The 16,940-nt window shown below is 44.7% G+C and overlaps 1 protein-coding gene across 5 annotated transcripts in view; it reads left to right on the forward strand.

The window, feature by feature from the left end:
• Positions 1 to 16,940, forward strand: part of EIF4E2 (eukaryotic translation initiation factor 4E family member 2) — a 44,879-nt gene that overhangs the window by 22,684 nt on the left and 5,255 nt on the right. For 3 of the 5 annotated variants that reach the window (XM_033959466.1, XM_033959468.1, XM_033959469.1), the window contains 4 exons: positions 1,072 to 1,224; positions 1,714 to 1,850; positions 8,530 to 8,603; positions 12,588 to 13,054. In XM_033959466.1, coding sequence (XP_033815357.1) covers positions 1,072 to 1,224; positions 1,714 to 1,850; positions 8,530 to 8,575 — 336 coding nt within the window. In that variant the 3' untranslated portion in view covers positions 8,576 to 8,603; positions 12,588 to 13,054. Of the gene's footprint in view, positions 1 to 1,071; positions 1,225 to 1,713; positions 1,851 to 8,529; positions 8,604 to 12,587; positions 13,055 to 16,940 lie in introns of those variants that run through there. The other 2 variants (XR_004540703.1, XM_033959467.1) reach the window with 2 other exon arrangements.

Here is a 16,940-nt window from a genome sequence, read left to right on the forward strand (position 1 = left end):
ATGAAGAACCAGATGGACTCTTTGGTCAGAAAGGGATTCTTTATTCTTTGGAAGCTTCCGTCCGTTAGGGCGTATTTTGAGGTTTCATCATTTAGAGTTTTGGTACAGTCTCTATACTAAGCCAGCTTGATTACTGCAATATTGCCTATTTGGCAATTTCCCAGAAGAATATGCAACGATTGCGAATAGTACAAAATGTGGCGGTCAGGCTGAAGAAATACGATCACGTAACACCCTCCTATCGAGTACTGCATTGGCTGCCAATGGAGGTGCGGGTGAAGTTTAAGTTTGGTGGCTTCTTTTTTAAGGCTTTGTTTGGTTTAGCTCCCAAATATATAATGGAGCTTTTCTCTTTTGCAACCAACAGACATAAGAGAAACTCACATCCTCTTAGAGGATGTAAACTTAAAAAACATCATCAAAATCTTTTTTCATATCAAGCAGCGTTATGGGGGTCAGGATTTAGAACATAAGAAGTGGCCTTCGTTGGGTCAGACCAGGGGTCCATCGTGCCCAGCAGTCCGCTCCCGCGGCAGCCCATCAGGTCCATGACCTGTAAGTGATCCTTTGTCTAAAACCTTTCAATCCCCATTATCCTTCCATAATCCTATCTCTACCTCTATCTATATCCCTCAATCCCCGTATCCTTCAGGAACTTGTCCAGTCCCTCTTTGAATCCCCTTAATGTACTCTGCATTCCAGGTGTCTACTACCCTCTGAGTGAAGAAATATTTCCTAGAACAATTGCTTTTGCTTACTGACACTTATGGGGAATTTAGGAGACATCTAAAAACATCTGGTTTTGAAGTATTTAGGCAGCTAATTCATAAAAATTTTATTATGCACTATTTTGATCATTTTAATGTCTCTAATTATTGGCTTAACTTTTTTAATTCTATTCAACTTCTTTTATTTTTATATTTTTTTAAACTATTGTAAACCACATAGAACTTTACGGCCTTGCGGTATATAAACTGATTATTATTATTAATTATTGCATGTAGATGACATGCTCGGTTGTTCCATCATCTAAGCCTGTAAAATTAAACTTATAACTTTCCTTTTTCCCAGGATGATGCAAATAAAAATGGTGGGAAGTGGATTATCCGTCTGCGCAAGGGCCTTGCATCCCGCTGCTGGGAGAACCTCATTCTGGCAATGCTTGGGGAACAGTTCATGGTGGGAGAGGAGATCTGTGGTGCTGTGGTTTCAGTGCGCTTTCAGGTGAGGAGTCAGCACTGTCCTTGGGTGGGACTCGGACTTCATCGGTCTGCTGCATTCGCATGGCGTTATGATGAGAATCTACTCTTCACTCTCATGTTCATATTGGTGTACTGCTTGTATAGAGAGGTTGGTCACATCTGTGTGTTAAAAGTTTTTCTTTTTTTACTAAGTTATTTCGTTGTGGGTTGGATACAGTTTGAAGTAATCTGGGCCAGAGTGCTTAACATAGCTCAGGAATATATATGTACATTGAAATAAGGGTAGCTCCTCCCTCTGTCATCTAGATATCTGTCTCATACTTATTTTATTTATAAAATTGACTCGCTCTTCACACCTCCTTGTGTTCTCCGAATTAAAACACCTTTCCTCCACTGAGTTTTCTCCCCCCTCCTCATGTATTATGTGCCTTTGTTTTTTCACACTTGTGCTTTTGGAGTGCTCTGGGAAGGGCCATAGAGAACCTGAAAATAAATTAATTTGCTTTTCTAGGAAGACATCATCTCAATATGGAACAAAACAGCGAGCGATCAGGCAACAACGGCCAGGATACGGGACACTTTGCGTCGAGTGCTGAACCTGCCTCCCAACACCATCATGGAATACAAAACGCACACAGACAGCATCAAGTACGTAGCGGGGTGGGAAAGGGATTGGATGCATGCTAGAAACAGGCACACACTTCTCACTCCTTAGGTCACCTTCACCACCTTGGTTTCTTCTTTCAGTTCAATCATATGCCTCTGTCCAAAAGTCTTTCATTAAGGTACAATATGTACAACAAATACACGTTAATTAAAATATCAGTTCAAAACTCCATGATACGCTGCCCCAGAAGGAAAGAATCATCTTCATTAACATGCTTTTGAGCCAGTCTCACCAAATGTCTGCGCAAATTAATCCTCATTTCATGCCCAGTGGAAAGAGAGACACACTTGCATGACTGCTGACCACATGGTTTACTTTTATACTCGGGGGTTCAGCATTGAAACAGGGTCTTCTATCTTCCAAGTGTTGACCCTGAACCTTGACCCCAGATCTAATTTCAAACAATCTTGGAAAATCTGACCTTACTGATTAGTGGGTGAGGGGAGCTTAGACAGCGGCTCCCAGGCCAGTCGGGTTTTTTGGATAGAATATGCATGGAGCAGATTTGCATGCCTGTCGCCTCCATTATATGCAAATTTCTCTCATGCATATTCATTAGGGCTATCCCAAAAACCCGACTGTCCTGGTGGTCCTTCAGGACAGGGTTGGGAACCACTAGCTTAGATCACTGCGCTTTAGCTAGTCTCAAGAAGGTTGGCTGTTTGGATTTAACATTACTCACCTTTTCAAACTCAAGCTGAAGGTGAGTTACAGTTCAGATAGAGGTAGTTCCTGTCCCAGAGGGCTTACAATCTGAGTTATTATCTGAGCCAGTGGAGAGTGAAGAACTTAGGAGTGGGCTTTGTCTTTCTTGATTCTCAACTAGCTGCTGTAATCACTAGGTTACTACACAGAGACTTCTCTTTTGGCTTTTTGAAGTAGTCGGACTTGGTCCCTGATCTCTTGAGATGTCAATCTGGAGAAGCAGAATGGGTCAAATTCAGCAAGCGTGAGGTGCGGCGGGGGCTGATGGCAGGTTCATATTGAACTAGGGCTCCAGCATGGTGTTTGCGTTTGGAAAGGAAGGGGGTTAAGTGACAGGTGAGTTGTTATCCCAGGGTCCAGTCCTTGCACTTTCCTTAAGGGTTTGGATGTTAACGCTAGTGTCCTGTGGAAGTTTTATAATACAGAGCCTGCCAGAATCCCACCTAAATAAATAATTTACTTCTCCATAGGAAAACAATCTGCTCTCCATTCAAGTTACAGCCCTCCATAAATGAATCCAGTAATCAAGCACGTGAAATAAGCCTAAAAAAGGTTAATTGTGCCTTCAGAGCAAGACCCATAGTATCAGTGCCATAAGGGCATTGTCTGGAGTTTCTGCCAGTGAATTAGGTTCTTCCCCCCCCCCCCCCCACCTACCTTAACAAAAGTCAGTCATTCTCCTTGTGGATTCAGAGTTGCCAGCCACACTTTCAGCTCTTCCTCCCCAGGAGATGGTCCGTCTGCTTCTCAAGGCAAACATTGGTCGCTATCGCTGGAGCTGGATTAGTTGAGCATAACAGTTTTTCCTTTGAATTGAGAGGTTAACCCATTGCATGCCATTGCTAATTGGCCTCCAGCATCTCCTTGCAGATGGACCCTCATTTAACCCCCAAACGTGCAACATGTGTAAACATAGAACAGTTTGATGTGGCAAATGCTTTAGAATTTGCGTGGAGCCATTAGTGAGTTCTGTTGGCTTTCATGTGATTGCATCTTTTGAAAAGTCTCTTGTTCACTTGTCTTGTGTAGCTGAGCCATAGCCTATCATGCCACCACTACTTCATTATTGAGCAATTGGCAAAAGTGCTCCTGTAATTCCACATTCTTTGTAGGAATTTGAAAAGCACTGAGGTGCTCCATAAATAGCAGGAGGATGAAAACCAAGCATAGGCATTGTATCGGAGTAACGTTAAATTGTTTTTACACTTCAAAGAAGACGGAGGTGGGGGGAACCCTGCAGAGAGAGACAGTTACAACCCTAACTGTTTTCCTACACAGACTGGGTGGGCCTTTTTGGTCTCTATCTGCACTCATTTACTATGTTGATCCCACATGTTAACATCTGCTTCTTTAGCACTCTCCAGACCAGTAGAGGTTACGGTAATCTTTACGAATGGGTATATATCCAATCATGACCAGCAGGTGGAGACTGAAAACAAACTGTGGGACAGTATATACAGTGGTGCCTCACACAACGAACTTAATTGGTTCCAGGAGCAAGTTTGTTATGTGAAACGTTCGTTATGTGAAACGCGTTTTCCCATAGGAATACATGTAAAAAAAAATAATTCGTTCTGCAGCATAAAATATGCTAAGATGACATAAAAAAGATAAATTTTTTGTTATTATTTTTATTTAGATACATCTAAAAACATACATCTCCCTGTCCTTTTACTTCCACTATCTTCCTATCCCATCTCTATTCCCTTTTGTCCCTCTCCCCATGATCAATCATCTCACCACCTCTCTCTGCCCTCACCCTCAGGGTTCAAGATTGCTTCCACTCTTTTTCCTGTTGTTCTCTCTGCCTGTCACCCTATGATTTAGCATCCCTTCTGCCCTTGTCCAATATTTCCCCTTCTCTCCCTCCCTCTCATCCCCTGCTCCAACATGTGCTTTCAGCGGCCTTCTCCCCCCTTAAGCGTCTTTTCTTCTCCACTCCACCTTTCCTCCCTCCCTGCCTCCACCTTTGTGGCGCTTTTGCACCCGACCGACAACAGAACAGGCCCGGTCGGACAAATCTCCCTGTCCTGTAGCCGCGAATCTAAATTACCTTCTTACAGCAGCTGGATTATTGAAGCTGCTGTAAGAGGTAATTTAGATTCGCGGCTACAGGGCAGGGAGGTTTGTCGGCCGGGCCTGTTGTCGGTCGATCGGGGGACCTGACCAGCTGTGCACATTCTTCGGGGCGGACCGCCCCCTCCCCCCTCTTTCGTTCGCCATTGCCTTCTTCCTACCTGCCCTGCCGCAGCCGCACACAGCCGAACGGAAGTCTTCCTGATGTCAGCGCTGACGTCGGAGGAAGGGAGGGCTTTGCTTAAGCCCTCCCTCCGACGTCAGCGCTGACATCGGGAAGATTTCCGTTCGGCTGTGTGCTGCGACAGGGCAGGTAAGGAGAAGGAGACTACCCTCGCGGCTCGACCAACCCCGCTGCGATCCAACCCCGCAGGAACCCCGGACTTCGTTGTGTGAAACGAAGTCCGTTGTACGAATCAAGACATAAAGTTCGTTGTGCGCAGCGTTCGCTGTGCGAGGCGTTCGCTGTGCGAGGCACCACTGTAATATACTCCCTTCTCTATTTCCCTCAGTCTTCTTTCAGTCTCCAGCAGGTGTTGAGTGATCTGTACCCATCTCCCTTGGTAGGGCTGTAGGAATTTGTTTAGGGGGTTTCTAGTCCCTGTTTTTGGCCGGACAGAGCTTGGGCGGGCCCTGTTTGGGGGTCCGTCCGACCTCGGGGGTGTCAAACCCGGCGGGTCTCGAGCGGGGTCCCTCCCCCCACTTCCTCCACCTCCCCACATTTTTTTAGAGGAGCCTCAGCAGTAAGCCTTGCCCCCTAAATCAAGCAAGGCATATTGCTTCGAGAGCTTGTGGAGTCTGTTCTGTAAAAAAAAAAAAAAAAAAATCCTGAGGTAGTGCCGGTCTGCAGGGTTGCTTCCCTGTCAGTTTAATGTTTTTTACTGTATTTTTTCTTCTAACCGGCACTTTGTTTCTAGCTAGGTCGCGTATGGAGCAATTGTGCCCTTCTCCGGGGGAGTGGGACACAATTAAGTCCAGCCGCGAGGCACTCGCGGCCGGACTGAAATCGGTAGTTTGGCCCGGTGAGGTGGTGGAGCTCCGTCGGCAGCGGCTGCAGGCGCCCAGAGCTCCCCGCCGATGGTGCCTCGCGAGTCGGCTGGGAGCAGTGGGGAAGCCCGGTCTTCCCCAACCGCCCACGGAGGGATTCCCCGAAGGATTCCCTCTCAGCTGATTTTTTGACAGCTGATGCCGACTTGCCTGTTTTAGCGGCTGGGACTGTTCAGGCTTCTCAGCCGCTACAGGCCATGGAGGGAACATTTTTGGCGGGAACTTCGCCATTTTCTCTGTCTGGCCCCTCCATTTTGTCTGCAACCTCAGGTGACCTTCCCACTGTATTGCAAACACAGGGGCAGGTTTCAGCGGATCCTCTTCCTCTGCCTCCCTTGGATGACCTTCTGACGCAGGGTCCCATTCCCATGTTCGACCCGTCTCCCTTCTGTCTTACGGCTTGGCTTTTGAAAGGGGTCGCCTTGGTAAGAAGGGGTATTCAGATAGGGTGATTTCTACTCTCTTGGGGTCCTGGAGGCTTTCTACCTCTCAGGCTTCTGTGTGGATTTGGCACTTCTTTGAGGGGTGGTGCCAGATGCGGGGAGTGGTCTCTCTTCGCGTTTCTGTGCCTAACATCCTAGAGTTCTTGCAAGATGGCCTGGATAGAGGCCTGGCTTCGGCTTCTCTCCGGGTTCAGCTTGTGGCCTTGTCAGCCTTTCGGGGGTTTGTGACGGGTCAGCGTTTGACAGCCATTCCTGATGTGATTTGCTTTTTGCGGGCAGCCAAGGTGCTCAGGCCTCCCGTGCGGTCCTCTATTCCCGCTTGGAATCTCAGTCTGGTTCTCTCTATTCTGATGCACCCGCCCTTCGAACCATTGGGCGGCTGCTCTTTGAAGGACCTTACTCTGAAGACGGTCTTTTTGGTGGACATTTCTTCCGCTAGGCGTGTTTCTGAGCTACAGGTTTTCTCTTGTAGGGCTCCCTTCTTGGAGTTTTCTAGGGAGCAGGTTGTCTTGAGGCCTGTTCCTTCCTTTTCTGCCGAAAGTAGTTTTTCCTTTTCATGTCAATCAATCTGTGGTCCTCCCGGTCTTGGGTAGTTGGGAGGGCTCTTCTGAGCAAAGACAGCTGAGCAAGTTGGATGTTGGTCGGGTCCTTCGCTCTTATGTGCAACGGACCCAGGAGATCAGGAAATAAAATCATCTCTTTGTCCTTCTGACTGGTCCTCTTAGGGGGGCTGGCGCTTCTAGGGCTACTATTGCATGCTAGATCAAGGAGACTATTGCTTCCGCTTCTCTTCTGGGGCAGCAGCCCATTCCGGAGTTTCTCAAAGCTCATTCTACTCGGGGTCAGGCGGCTTCTTGGGCTGAGTCGTCGCTCGTGCCTCCAGTGGACATTTGTAAGGCTGCGGTTGGTCTTCCTTGTATTCCTTTGTCAGACTCTTTCGGGTAGATGTTCTGGCGCGTCAGGATGCGGTGTTCGGTGTGTGTGTTCTGGTGTCAGCCCTTCGGGGGTCCCGCCCGTGTGAGGGACTGCTTTGGTACGTCCCATTCGTAAAGATTAACCTCTACTGGTCTGGAGAGTGCTAAAGAAGGAGAAATTAGGTTCTTACCTGCTAATTTACTTTCTTTTAGCTTCTCCAGACCAGTAGAGGTCCCCACCCTGTCTGTTGTTGTTATTGTTGTGTTGTTGGGGCTGTTTCGCGGGCAGTTTTTGTTTTTTGCTGCGGATTCTAGTATTTTTCTAGGGCCGGGGAGAATTAAAGAACAGCGGCTGTGGCTCGGCTGGCTTAGCTTGCGAGCTGTGGGGACATTTTCCTTCTGGTATTTCTCCTCTGCATTTTCCAACAGCATTTGGGTATGTTAGTTGTTACTCCTGTTCGGAGTATTGTTTTCTTTCTGTTTTCCAGTTCTTAGTTCTGCTTGGCTATTCGGCAGACTGATGTAAATAGAGAAGGGAGTATATTATATACTGTCCCACAGTTTTGTTTTCAGTCTCCACCTGCTGGTCATGATTGGATATATACCCATTCGTAAAGATTAACCTCTACTGGTCTGGAGAAGCTAAAAGAAAGTAAATTAGCAGGTAAGAACCTAATTTCTCCATCTTGCAATGTTCCCCCCCCTTACCATAATAAAAATCCTGGTAACATCCCCACATGCAAGGTGTCAATATGAAAGACTGCAAAAATGGCTACTGATGGTGGTGAAACAGGCAGAACAGGGGATATAGATAGACCCACTGCAAAAGGAAAGGCTAGGAATTTTGGATTTAGGCAAGTGTTATCCCGAGAGATGGCTGTAGAGGGTGAAGTGACCTACCCAAGCTGATGAGCAGAGGGGTTTGAACCAGGTTCTCAGGCTGCTTCTCCTATGTTCTCCATTTGGCAGGAATAGCTTGTTAACACAAATAAGCTTCCACATATTTATTTCTATTATAACCACACAGCCATTGCCACAACCACACACACACACACACCTAACAGAAGACTCAGTCACTCAGCTGAAAACTAGCATTCTTCTTCACAAAAGACAAGTTACAGCCATGTGTGAACTGTGGAGCAGCTGCTGATGGGGGCGAGAAACAGCTTTGTACATCTCATTTAGCTCTGTGGTTCAGCATTTCCCAGGAAGTGAGGCTCCCTGAAAGATCCCAACAAGTAGTCTAAATGCCTGAACTACACGTGACTTATTGCCAGGAGTCTTATCCCTACTGCATCCAGTGTGACCTGTTGCTTCCATCTTACAGAAATCACTCAGGATGTAAAAACATAACTTCTCTCTCTCCAGACTTACATCATTTCTGACACGACGGAGACATTGACCTGAAGTTTGGGGTTTTTTTCCTTTTGTTTTATTTTGTCTTTTTTTTTTTCTCTTGTCTCTGGCTTGCCCAGGGCCTGGGAGGAATTTCACGGCCTGGTGACCAACAGTGGCCGCTGACTGCATTCTCCCCATCTCTGTGCCAGCGGTAGGGCCTCATCTTTCTTCTACATATGGTGTATGCTGTACCTCTCAGCCACCCAATCACCAGACTTCATCCAAACAAATTGTCTGTCTTTTCAGGCAACCATTGGTTGCATTTTGTTCATTACTGCAAATTGGTAAAAATCAAAGTCTAAGATCTAAAGAAAGTTAATTTTTAGTTTGGAGGAGAAGGAACCTGTAGGACATATCTGATGGATTTGATTTGGAATTTTAATCTGCATTAGTCATCTAGCCCTCTTTCATCCAAATTTTGTTTTATTTAGAAGAATTCTCCCCATTTCTTACTGAGAAAGTCCACATTTGCTTTTTGGTGGCTGAGAGACACACATACCGTCTGCTTGTTGCTTAGAGTGTGTCACTGCTGGTGTTTGAAGCAAACACTCACGGAGCCTGACGAGTGCAGTGAAAGGGTCTAACTCAGGATTCATAGCCACTTACATACTAAGCATTTCATATGAAGCGGGGCTTTCTACATTGTGAAGCGTGTCTGAGAAGGCCTGTGCTTTGCTGGCATTTAGAAAATGTTTAAATAAAATGTTTGTAACACACCCGGGAGTGGCCACAAGACCACAGGAGAGTGGCGCGTGATGTAGGATGTGCATCTCCCAGTCCTCTTTCTGCTCACGTTTAAAAACCATGCTGTAAGCTTTTAATCTGCTTCCCAGATCCCATAATAGCCTTACTGGGTCCATCTAGCCCAGTATCCTGTCTTCACGGAGGCCAATCCAGGTCACAAGTACCTGACAAAAATCCAAATAGTAGCAGCATTCCATGCTACCGTCTCATGTCGGTCTCACAGCAGACTATGGACTTTTCCTCCAGGAATTTGTCCAAACCATTTTTAAAACCCAGTTAAACTTTAACTGGCATTTCTGATCAACTAATATTTTATAAATCAAGTAACATAATTAACAAAAAGTAATATATATATGAGTAATTTATGTTCTGCTAAATTCTGTGCAAATTGAAAATTACACAGTTGTTTGTGCTGACTAAATGCAAACATAATGCGACCATCTCTAGGAACAGATGACTAAAGTCTCCAGAAATAAAAGGAGGTTTGTTTTTTTTTTGTTTTTTTCCCCTTCTTTATTCATTTTCAAATTTGACAATAAGTGCACAAAATAATATATTTCAACAAGTTATTACACAATAGCACTTTGATATCTACTACATAAAAATCTAGCGATACGTTTATCCCCTCCCACCTCCCAACCTTCATCATATTTTCAATCAGAATATACACATATTATAGAATATGTTATAACATTATGTAAAATTGTACCGAACATCCTCCCCCCTTTGGTGTGCCAAAAGAAGAAGAGAAGAAGTGTGATGGTCCCCATATTTTTATAAATTTACTATATGTCTCTCTTTGTATTGCTATTGAATAGTCAGTATAGTCTGGAGTTCTTATGCTTCCAAGCAGACTTCCTAGGACATCAAGCCGCATTGTGGTATAAATTAATATCTGGATACTTGAATAAAAAACCAAAGAATGGTCTGAGAGACATTTGGAGCATTGAGATCAAGCACCAAATTACTGCATCTCAATGGCCACGAATTTGGTCTTGGAGAATGAGATGTACAGTGTCAGCATCTATGAGACAAACTTGGTTCTTTTTATTACATAGAGTGTTTTGGACCCTGTTCGCTTACAAAAATTAAATAGTTCTAAGTCCAATAGATGCTGGCACTGTAATCTGGAACCTGGAACATTAGATCATCTAGTTTATTATTGTCCCTATATGAAGATATTTTGGAACTCAATATGGTCTCAAGTAAATGCATTATTGGAAAATCATGTGGCACTCTCTTACGATACAGTGCTATTTGGTATGATGATGAGGAAAAAGAGTCAAATATCACCAGAGAACAACAAGTTTTTATTAGTTATGACAGGGGTTGCCATCCAACATATAACCAACAATTGGAAGAATCATAGTAATCTTAGTTATACATTTTGGTGGAATACATTATGTCATATATTTAAAATGGAATAAAAGGAGGTTTGAATTAATTAGTCCTGTTACAGCAAACAATTTTTAATACAAGAGCCCAAACCCCATCCTTTTATGTGAAAAAATAAAAGTACTGACATTCAACCATGAAACTATTTTAGACATGAAAAATTGGCCATTCTCAACATTTTGGATCTTTTCACAGATTGTTCCCTCAGCTAATTAATTTTTAATGCCTCACATTTATTAGACGGTGAAATATTCTTAACATCATATCTACATGCGGTGTAGCAAATATCGGACAAGGTAAATGCAGAACTAGGACTGGGGAGAAGGGGGTAGATGTGTAATGCTGCGTGGCAGGAGAGGGGCTTGGTTTCCTTTGTTAAAAGTTGCTCATGTCTGCCATCTTCGTAATGCATTGCATTCATTAAGTTCTTGCTGTGTTTCCTTGTTTTAACAGTCATCTAACTTCCAACCAGCCAGTCCTGCTGGGATGCTCTACACAATGTCAGAGCTGCAGCTGAACTTAAAAAGCTTTGGACAAGTTTTTGAAGAAGAGGTCCGTCATAGAGAATGACACAGGGACAATTTTTTCCTGTCCCTGCAAGTTCTTTTTCTCCCCTGCCCCATTCCTGCAAGCTCCATCCTCATCTGCACAAGCCTCTAACACTTTAAAATCATAAGTTAAGGCCAAGCTTACAGGAATGGGATGAGGACAGGACGGGGAAATTGAGTTCCTGTGGGGACGTGGACAAATTTGTCCCGTCCATCAGCTGTGATTTAGCCAGATAGACTTGGGGTCTGATCTCCTGGGGTTTTCCAAGTGACCTGGCAACTCTTCTGTTCTTTTGCCATCACCAGGGACAAGTTCAATGAGCTGCAAAGCCACCCACGGACGTCTTGCCGATCTCTGCTGCCTGTGTCCCCACCGTTCCTTTACATTTTCTCACCAGTTTTTCCCAGGAAACGAGTTTTGACAATATTCCCAATGTTTGTGCCAGTTTGCCATTATTTCTGAAGGATAAGACCATGTTACTTTTTAAAAATACGTAAAGTCAAGTCTTAGGTTAAGGGGAAAATGAAACCCTCATCTTTTCCAGGACCAACAGATCTGAAAATGGTGATAATAATTTTCTATAGCACTGTACAGTAAAAGCTGTTCGCATCAATTTGTCCTGCCCCAAAGAGCTTACCTGGGACAGTGGCACATGACATGCCTTGCCTACGGTCACCACAGAGAGTGTCCAGTGCTCAGCTGATTGCTCTAACCACTAGGGCCTCATCTCCCTCCCACCGATGAGGGCTTTAGGGGAATGTGATTGACTGTGGGGAAATGACCCCCACTCCCACTCTGTCCTAATGCAGCAGTCTGAGGGGAAACTGACCTTATGATAAAGCTTTGTTGCCAGCTTTACATTTGAGATCTCCATAAGCAACAGGGAGAAGTTGGACATTTCCTCAGTTCCCTCTGTTCATAGAGTCTTTATACTATTTATCTTCCAGTGCAGCCCCTCACTTCCTCCTGTATGGGGTTCCCTTTCTCTTATGAGATCAGCCCCTTAGATATGAAATTGCCAACAGAGAGAGAGAGAGAGAGAGACTATGGACTGCAACGCACATGAGATTTCCAAGGCTTGTAGTGGATGGGAATTTCCCACTCGTGGGCAGGCGAGTAGGAGGTTAATCTTCCCAGACCCTTGGCAGGTCTGGGAAGAATCTGGATAAATAGTCTGGGACAGGGATATAGTACATACTGGGAACAGATATCAGGTCTGCTGGGTGGACAGGAGTTACTGGGCAATGACAAGTTAAGCTATTGCTTGCTCTCTATTACTGTAGAGTAGAAATAGCTGTCGCAGTTCTGGCTGTGTTCTTGCATCTGGTAGTTCTCTAGCTGTGCTTGTTTTTTGTGACTGCTATTATACTTCCCTATGGGCAAGAACAGACCAGCAATGATTAATTTATGTATTTGTCTATCTCTTCCTTTTTCATTTTTGTTCCAGGGACAATTCAAGCTTTCGAAATACAAAGATGACCTTATGAAGCTGGTGCTACTTGCAATAAGTGTTTCTTCTCTTTCTGTTCTGCATTTGTCCGGTTTAAAACTGATAAGCCATGTCCCCCTCCTGCCTGCGGGTGGACTGGAGGGAAGTGCAGCCCATGGTACACTAATCCCTGACCAGGAGGAGGCGGTGTGCATCACTGGAAAGCCTTTTTGGTTTTAAGAGAAGAGGATTGAAGGTAATGTTTTGTTCGTCAGTCAGCAAGCAGCTTTCCCGGAGGAGCCACCACCTTCAGCACTTTCTTGTTACTGCGCATGGAATAGCGTGGATGAGTGTATACACCAGGCGCTGGTACTAAGACATATCAGTGTTAAAACAAGCAGGTTTGTATATAGGCGAGTTCTTAGCCCTGACACGTGTTCATGCTCACTTATTTCTGCCATTAAATTATTAGGTCTCTCTGTTTCTTCCTGTTGTGTTTTATTGCCTTTGTTTTCTTGTTCATTCCTTGCTATTTAGGATTCTCTTAGAGCAGGGCTGCCCAATTCCAGTCCTCGAGATCTACTGGCAGGCCAGGTTTTCAGGATCTCCACAATGAACATGCATGAAAGAGATTTGCATACCAAAAAGGTAGTGCATAGTCATTGTGGATATTCTGAAAACCTGGCCTGTCAGTAGATCTCGAGGACCGGACTTGGCCAGCTCTGTCTTAGTACCAGTTACGGCTTGCAAGACTATCTGCAGTCCATTCATTCTGAATAGATCACAAAGGCCCGGATTCCCTAACTGGTGCCATTGTCAGCGGCCAATCGTGTGTCAATCACAGTGACAGTTAGAGAATCATGCCTCTGGCAAAGGTGGGTGCCGGAAACGTAGGCCAGGGTTTTCCAGGCCTATCTTTGATGAGAATTGCATCTAATGGCATTAGCCACACTTACAGTGGCATTAGCCACCATAAAGCACCTACAGTGGCATAATTCCGGCGCTGATTTTTCAGGTGCCTTGAAAATCGGTTAAAAACATCACGTAAGCAGTATTTTCCACTGAGCTTGGGCACCTACCAGCACCATTTAGAGAATCCGTGCCAAAAGGATTTTTTGCAGTTACAACCTTAATAAACAGATCAAGAAAGCATCCTTCTAGCTTTTGCAGTCACCTTTTCAACCGGTTTGGCCACCTTGTATGTGATGATCTTAAAGTGGCCAAATAGGTTGAAAGCTAGAAGGATGCTAGGGTCCATAGGGAAAGTTATGGCCAGTAGGAAAAAGGAGATATTGGTGAGATCTCAGGGCTGGAGATTAGGTTTTTCGACTTCTCCAACCAATCCAGTGATCCTGCCCTTAGTCGTTGCTTGCCAGACCAGCAGGTCCTACCAGGAAGTTGCATTTTCCCAAAACACACTGCCTGGAAGAATGCTGCAAACTGGAGAAACAAACATTTTCTCCAATAGTTTTGGCTTTTAATGGTGCAACTTTATAAAAAGGTGCCTAAGTGAGCAGGAAATGCCATTTTTGTGCTATTTTGTAAAGGCACGTAGCATAATATCAGCAGAATTAACATGACTCAAGATCAATGTAAATGGTCACCTGTACTTTATGAAAAGCAGCTGTACATTGTGACTGCTCCATGCATGCCTGCAGTGGAAGTGTGTGCTGTACTTTCAGATATCAGAAGTCTGTAAGAGCCCATGTACATGTCTAAAAGACAGTATTTAAACTTAACAATGGTTTATATTACTAAAATTATTCTCAATATGTTGATGCTACTGGAGGCAGCGAGGGCAGGTCCGCGCCAGTTCATCTAATTGGTCTAAAATACATGGGGCAGTTGGTCTAAACAAAAGAGGAAACAGAACAATGCAAAAATCAATGTAATTTTGTAAGAAAAAAAAACTATAGTAGCATCTAGGTCTCGGTCCTTTTGATCACAAAAAAATAAAAATAAAAAAACTGGCCCATGAACTTTATGGAAAAGTTTAATTTTAAAAATGATATATATGAATGAAGAAAGTTTAATATGAGAAAATGAAAAAGCACAAAAGTGTTTGCAAGATTGTGGGTAATGTCACATAGGGTTAATGCCTTGATTAGCTTAAACCAGGTGGTGATTCTCATTAGTGACTTAAAAATGTGATCCATCACGTGACAAATTTGCATTTTTATCTTAATTATTTAATATTTAGCCCAATTGTCCATTAGATAGATTAACCTTTACACAAATTGTCTCTCTGGACAAATTACTCTTTAGATGAATTGTATCTTTAAATCGGTTGTCCTTAGCTAAATGAGGGCATTGGAGCATGAAAAAATATAAAGCCAGAACTGGATTTCCACCTGCGGGGCTACAGTCGCCACCATCTTGGTCTCATGTTTTCATTTGATGGGAAGGATGTGTGCATGCAGGCTAACTGGAACAAGTGCCCTGTGCTCGAGGGTCAAGGGAAAGGGAGATGATCTGAGAAGGACCAGGACCGTGACAGTGTTAACACAGATGCTCAAAAGTCAGCATTCGTTGTAAAACCTTTAGCGACGATCTCATTTGCCGACCCGATGCAGAAAATGGCTCACCGTGTGGTTTTCTGTTCGATCGCTCATTTCCCAATCTGACCATGTAAATAAGCTCATTAATATTAAAGTGCTGTACCATGCGATTGGTGCTCTAACAGGGCTTCCCGATGCATGATTACTTTAAGTGATCCAAAAAAAGCCACTAGTCGCTTACTGGTTTAGCCCATTTTTTAATGAGCACAGATGCACAATATCTGGGCCGTTAGGAAAAAAAGCATCCCCTCCCCTCTGACGATGTCAGCCCTTCCTGATGAACCGGCACTGTGAATTAAACACCCCCCTCCCCCGGAAGCGAAAACAGGAAGAATACCTTCCTCCTGCTATGCTGCCCTAACACCCTTGAACATGCACACCAGTTGCTCCCCAAAACCTACCCCGGTACCTTTGTACATTGAAAGGAGGATGAAAACACAGTCCCTCCTCCTTCAAGGCCCACCAATCCTAAATGGCAGGTCTTCCCTCCTCAGTACATCATGTGATGCACGGGGAGGGGCCTAAGACCCATCACATGCACCAAGGAGGGAAGGCCTGCCATTTAGGATCAGTGGGCCTTTGAGGAAGGACCTTGCTTCCCTCCTCCTTCCAACGGACAAAGGTTTGGGGGAGCATCCAGTAGCAGGAGGGAGTGGGTGTTGCTCCTGCCTTTTTTTGGGGGGGGGGGGTAAGGGGTAGGGAATGGTTTGGGGGGCCTCCATTAGCAGTGAGTGGGCATCCCTCCTGCCAATTTTCTTGCATGGGTGGGGTTGGCATGGTAAGAGTAAGTGGGCATTCCTCCTGCTGTTTTTGCTGCTGGGAGGGGTTCAGTTCACGGTGCTGGTTCGGTGGGGTGGGGTGGGGTGCTATTTTTCTTTTTTTATGGGGCAGATATTGTGCGTGTGTAACACACACACAATCTGTGCCCATTAAAAAAAATGTCCTGCCCTGACCAGCTGAGTGACAGGAGACTTTCCCCTGCCTCTCAGCTATTTGGGCTTCCCCTACCAGCTCTGTGCATGTTAGTTACTTTCACAGCCTTCAATCGGATTGGAGAGTCGGGGATTATGACAAACCTCCTCCTGAATCATTTGCATGCAAACCTTTTAATGCAGCAATAGCTCTTTTTGAATCGGTCAAAAAAAATTGGATCAGAGCAGACCCACATGGTCTTACTGCTCCTCATCGTATATCTAGGCCAAGGTGGCCAGACAGATCAGGCCAGAAGGGGGCAAGTCCTATCCACTAGTAAAGGGAGATGGAAGAGCTGGGGCTGGATCCCGTGAGGTGAAAAAATGGATGTAACTGAAATTCCTTGAACATAATTGCTCTGATAGTTGATGAAGTGGAGGCCTCGCCACCACAGGCCATTTTCAGCTTCCCCTCAGCTCATTTCAAAAAACATAAAGTTCTGAAAAATAAAGAAAATCTAATCAGAATCCATGGTACAGTCTCGCTGGCTTACACTCAGAAGTTCCCTTTAGTCTGCTCTATATCACTTGAAAACAGTGCACAACCTTTGCTATTCTGGTCCTAAAGAGCATCTCTCAATCTAGGAGTCTCATATAACTGCCCAGCTCTGGAGAAGGGGGGGAGGGGGGGCTGCTACAGGCAAAGCTGAGAGAATACAACCGCAGCAGTGTGTTTTAAACACTAATTGGACTGCATAGAAATATATTCAGCCTTTTGCATGTACATTAAATATCTCAGCCCAAGCAACCAACTTTCTAAATTCTGAGCATTATTTTGCCACTGAAGCTGAAAAGAGCGTTATCTTATTTCGTTAAGTGCCAATTTGCAGAAATGAAATTCT

The sequence above is a fragment of the Geotrypetes seraphini genome, chromosome 9 (assembly GCF_902459505.1).
Source record: "Geotrypetes seraphini chromosome 9, aGeoSer1.1, whole genome shotgun sequence".
Taxonomy (NCBI): domain Eukaryota; kingdom Metazoa; phylum Chordata; class Amphibia; order Gymnophiona; family Dermophiidae; genus Geotrypetes; species Geotrypetes seraphini.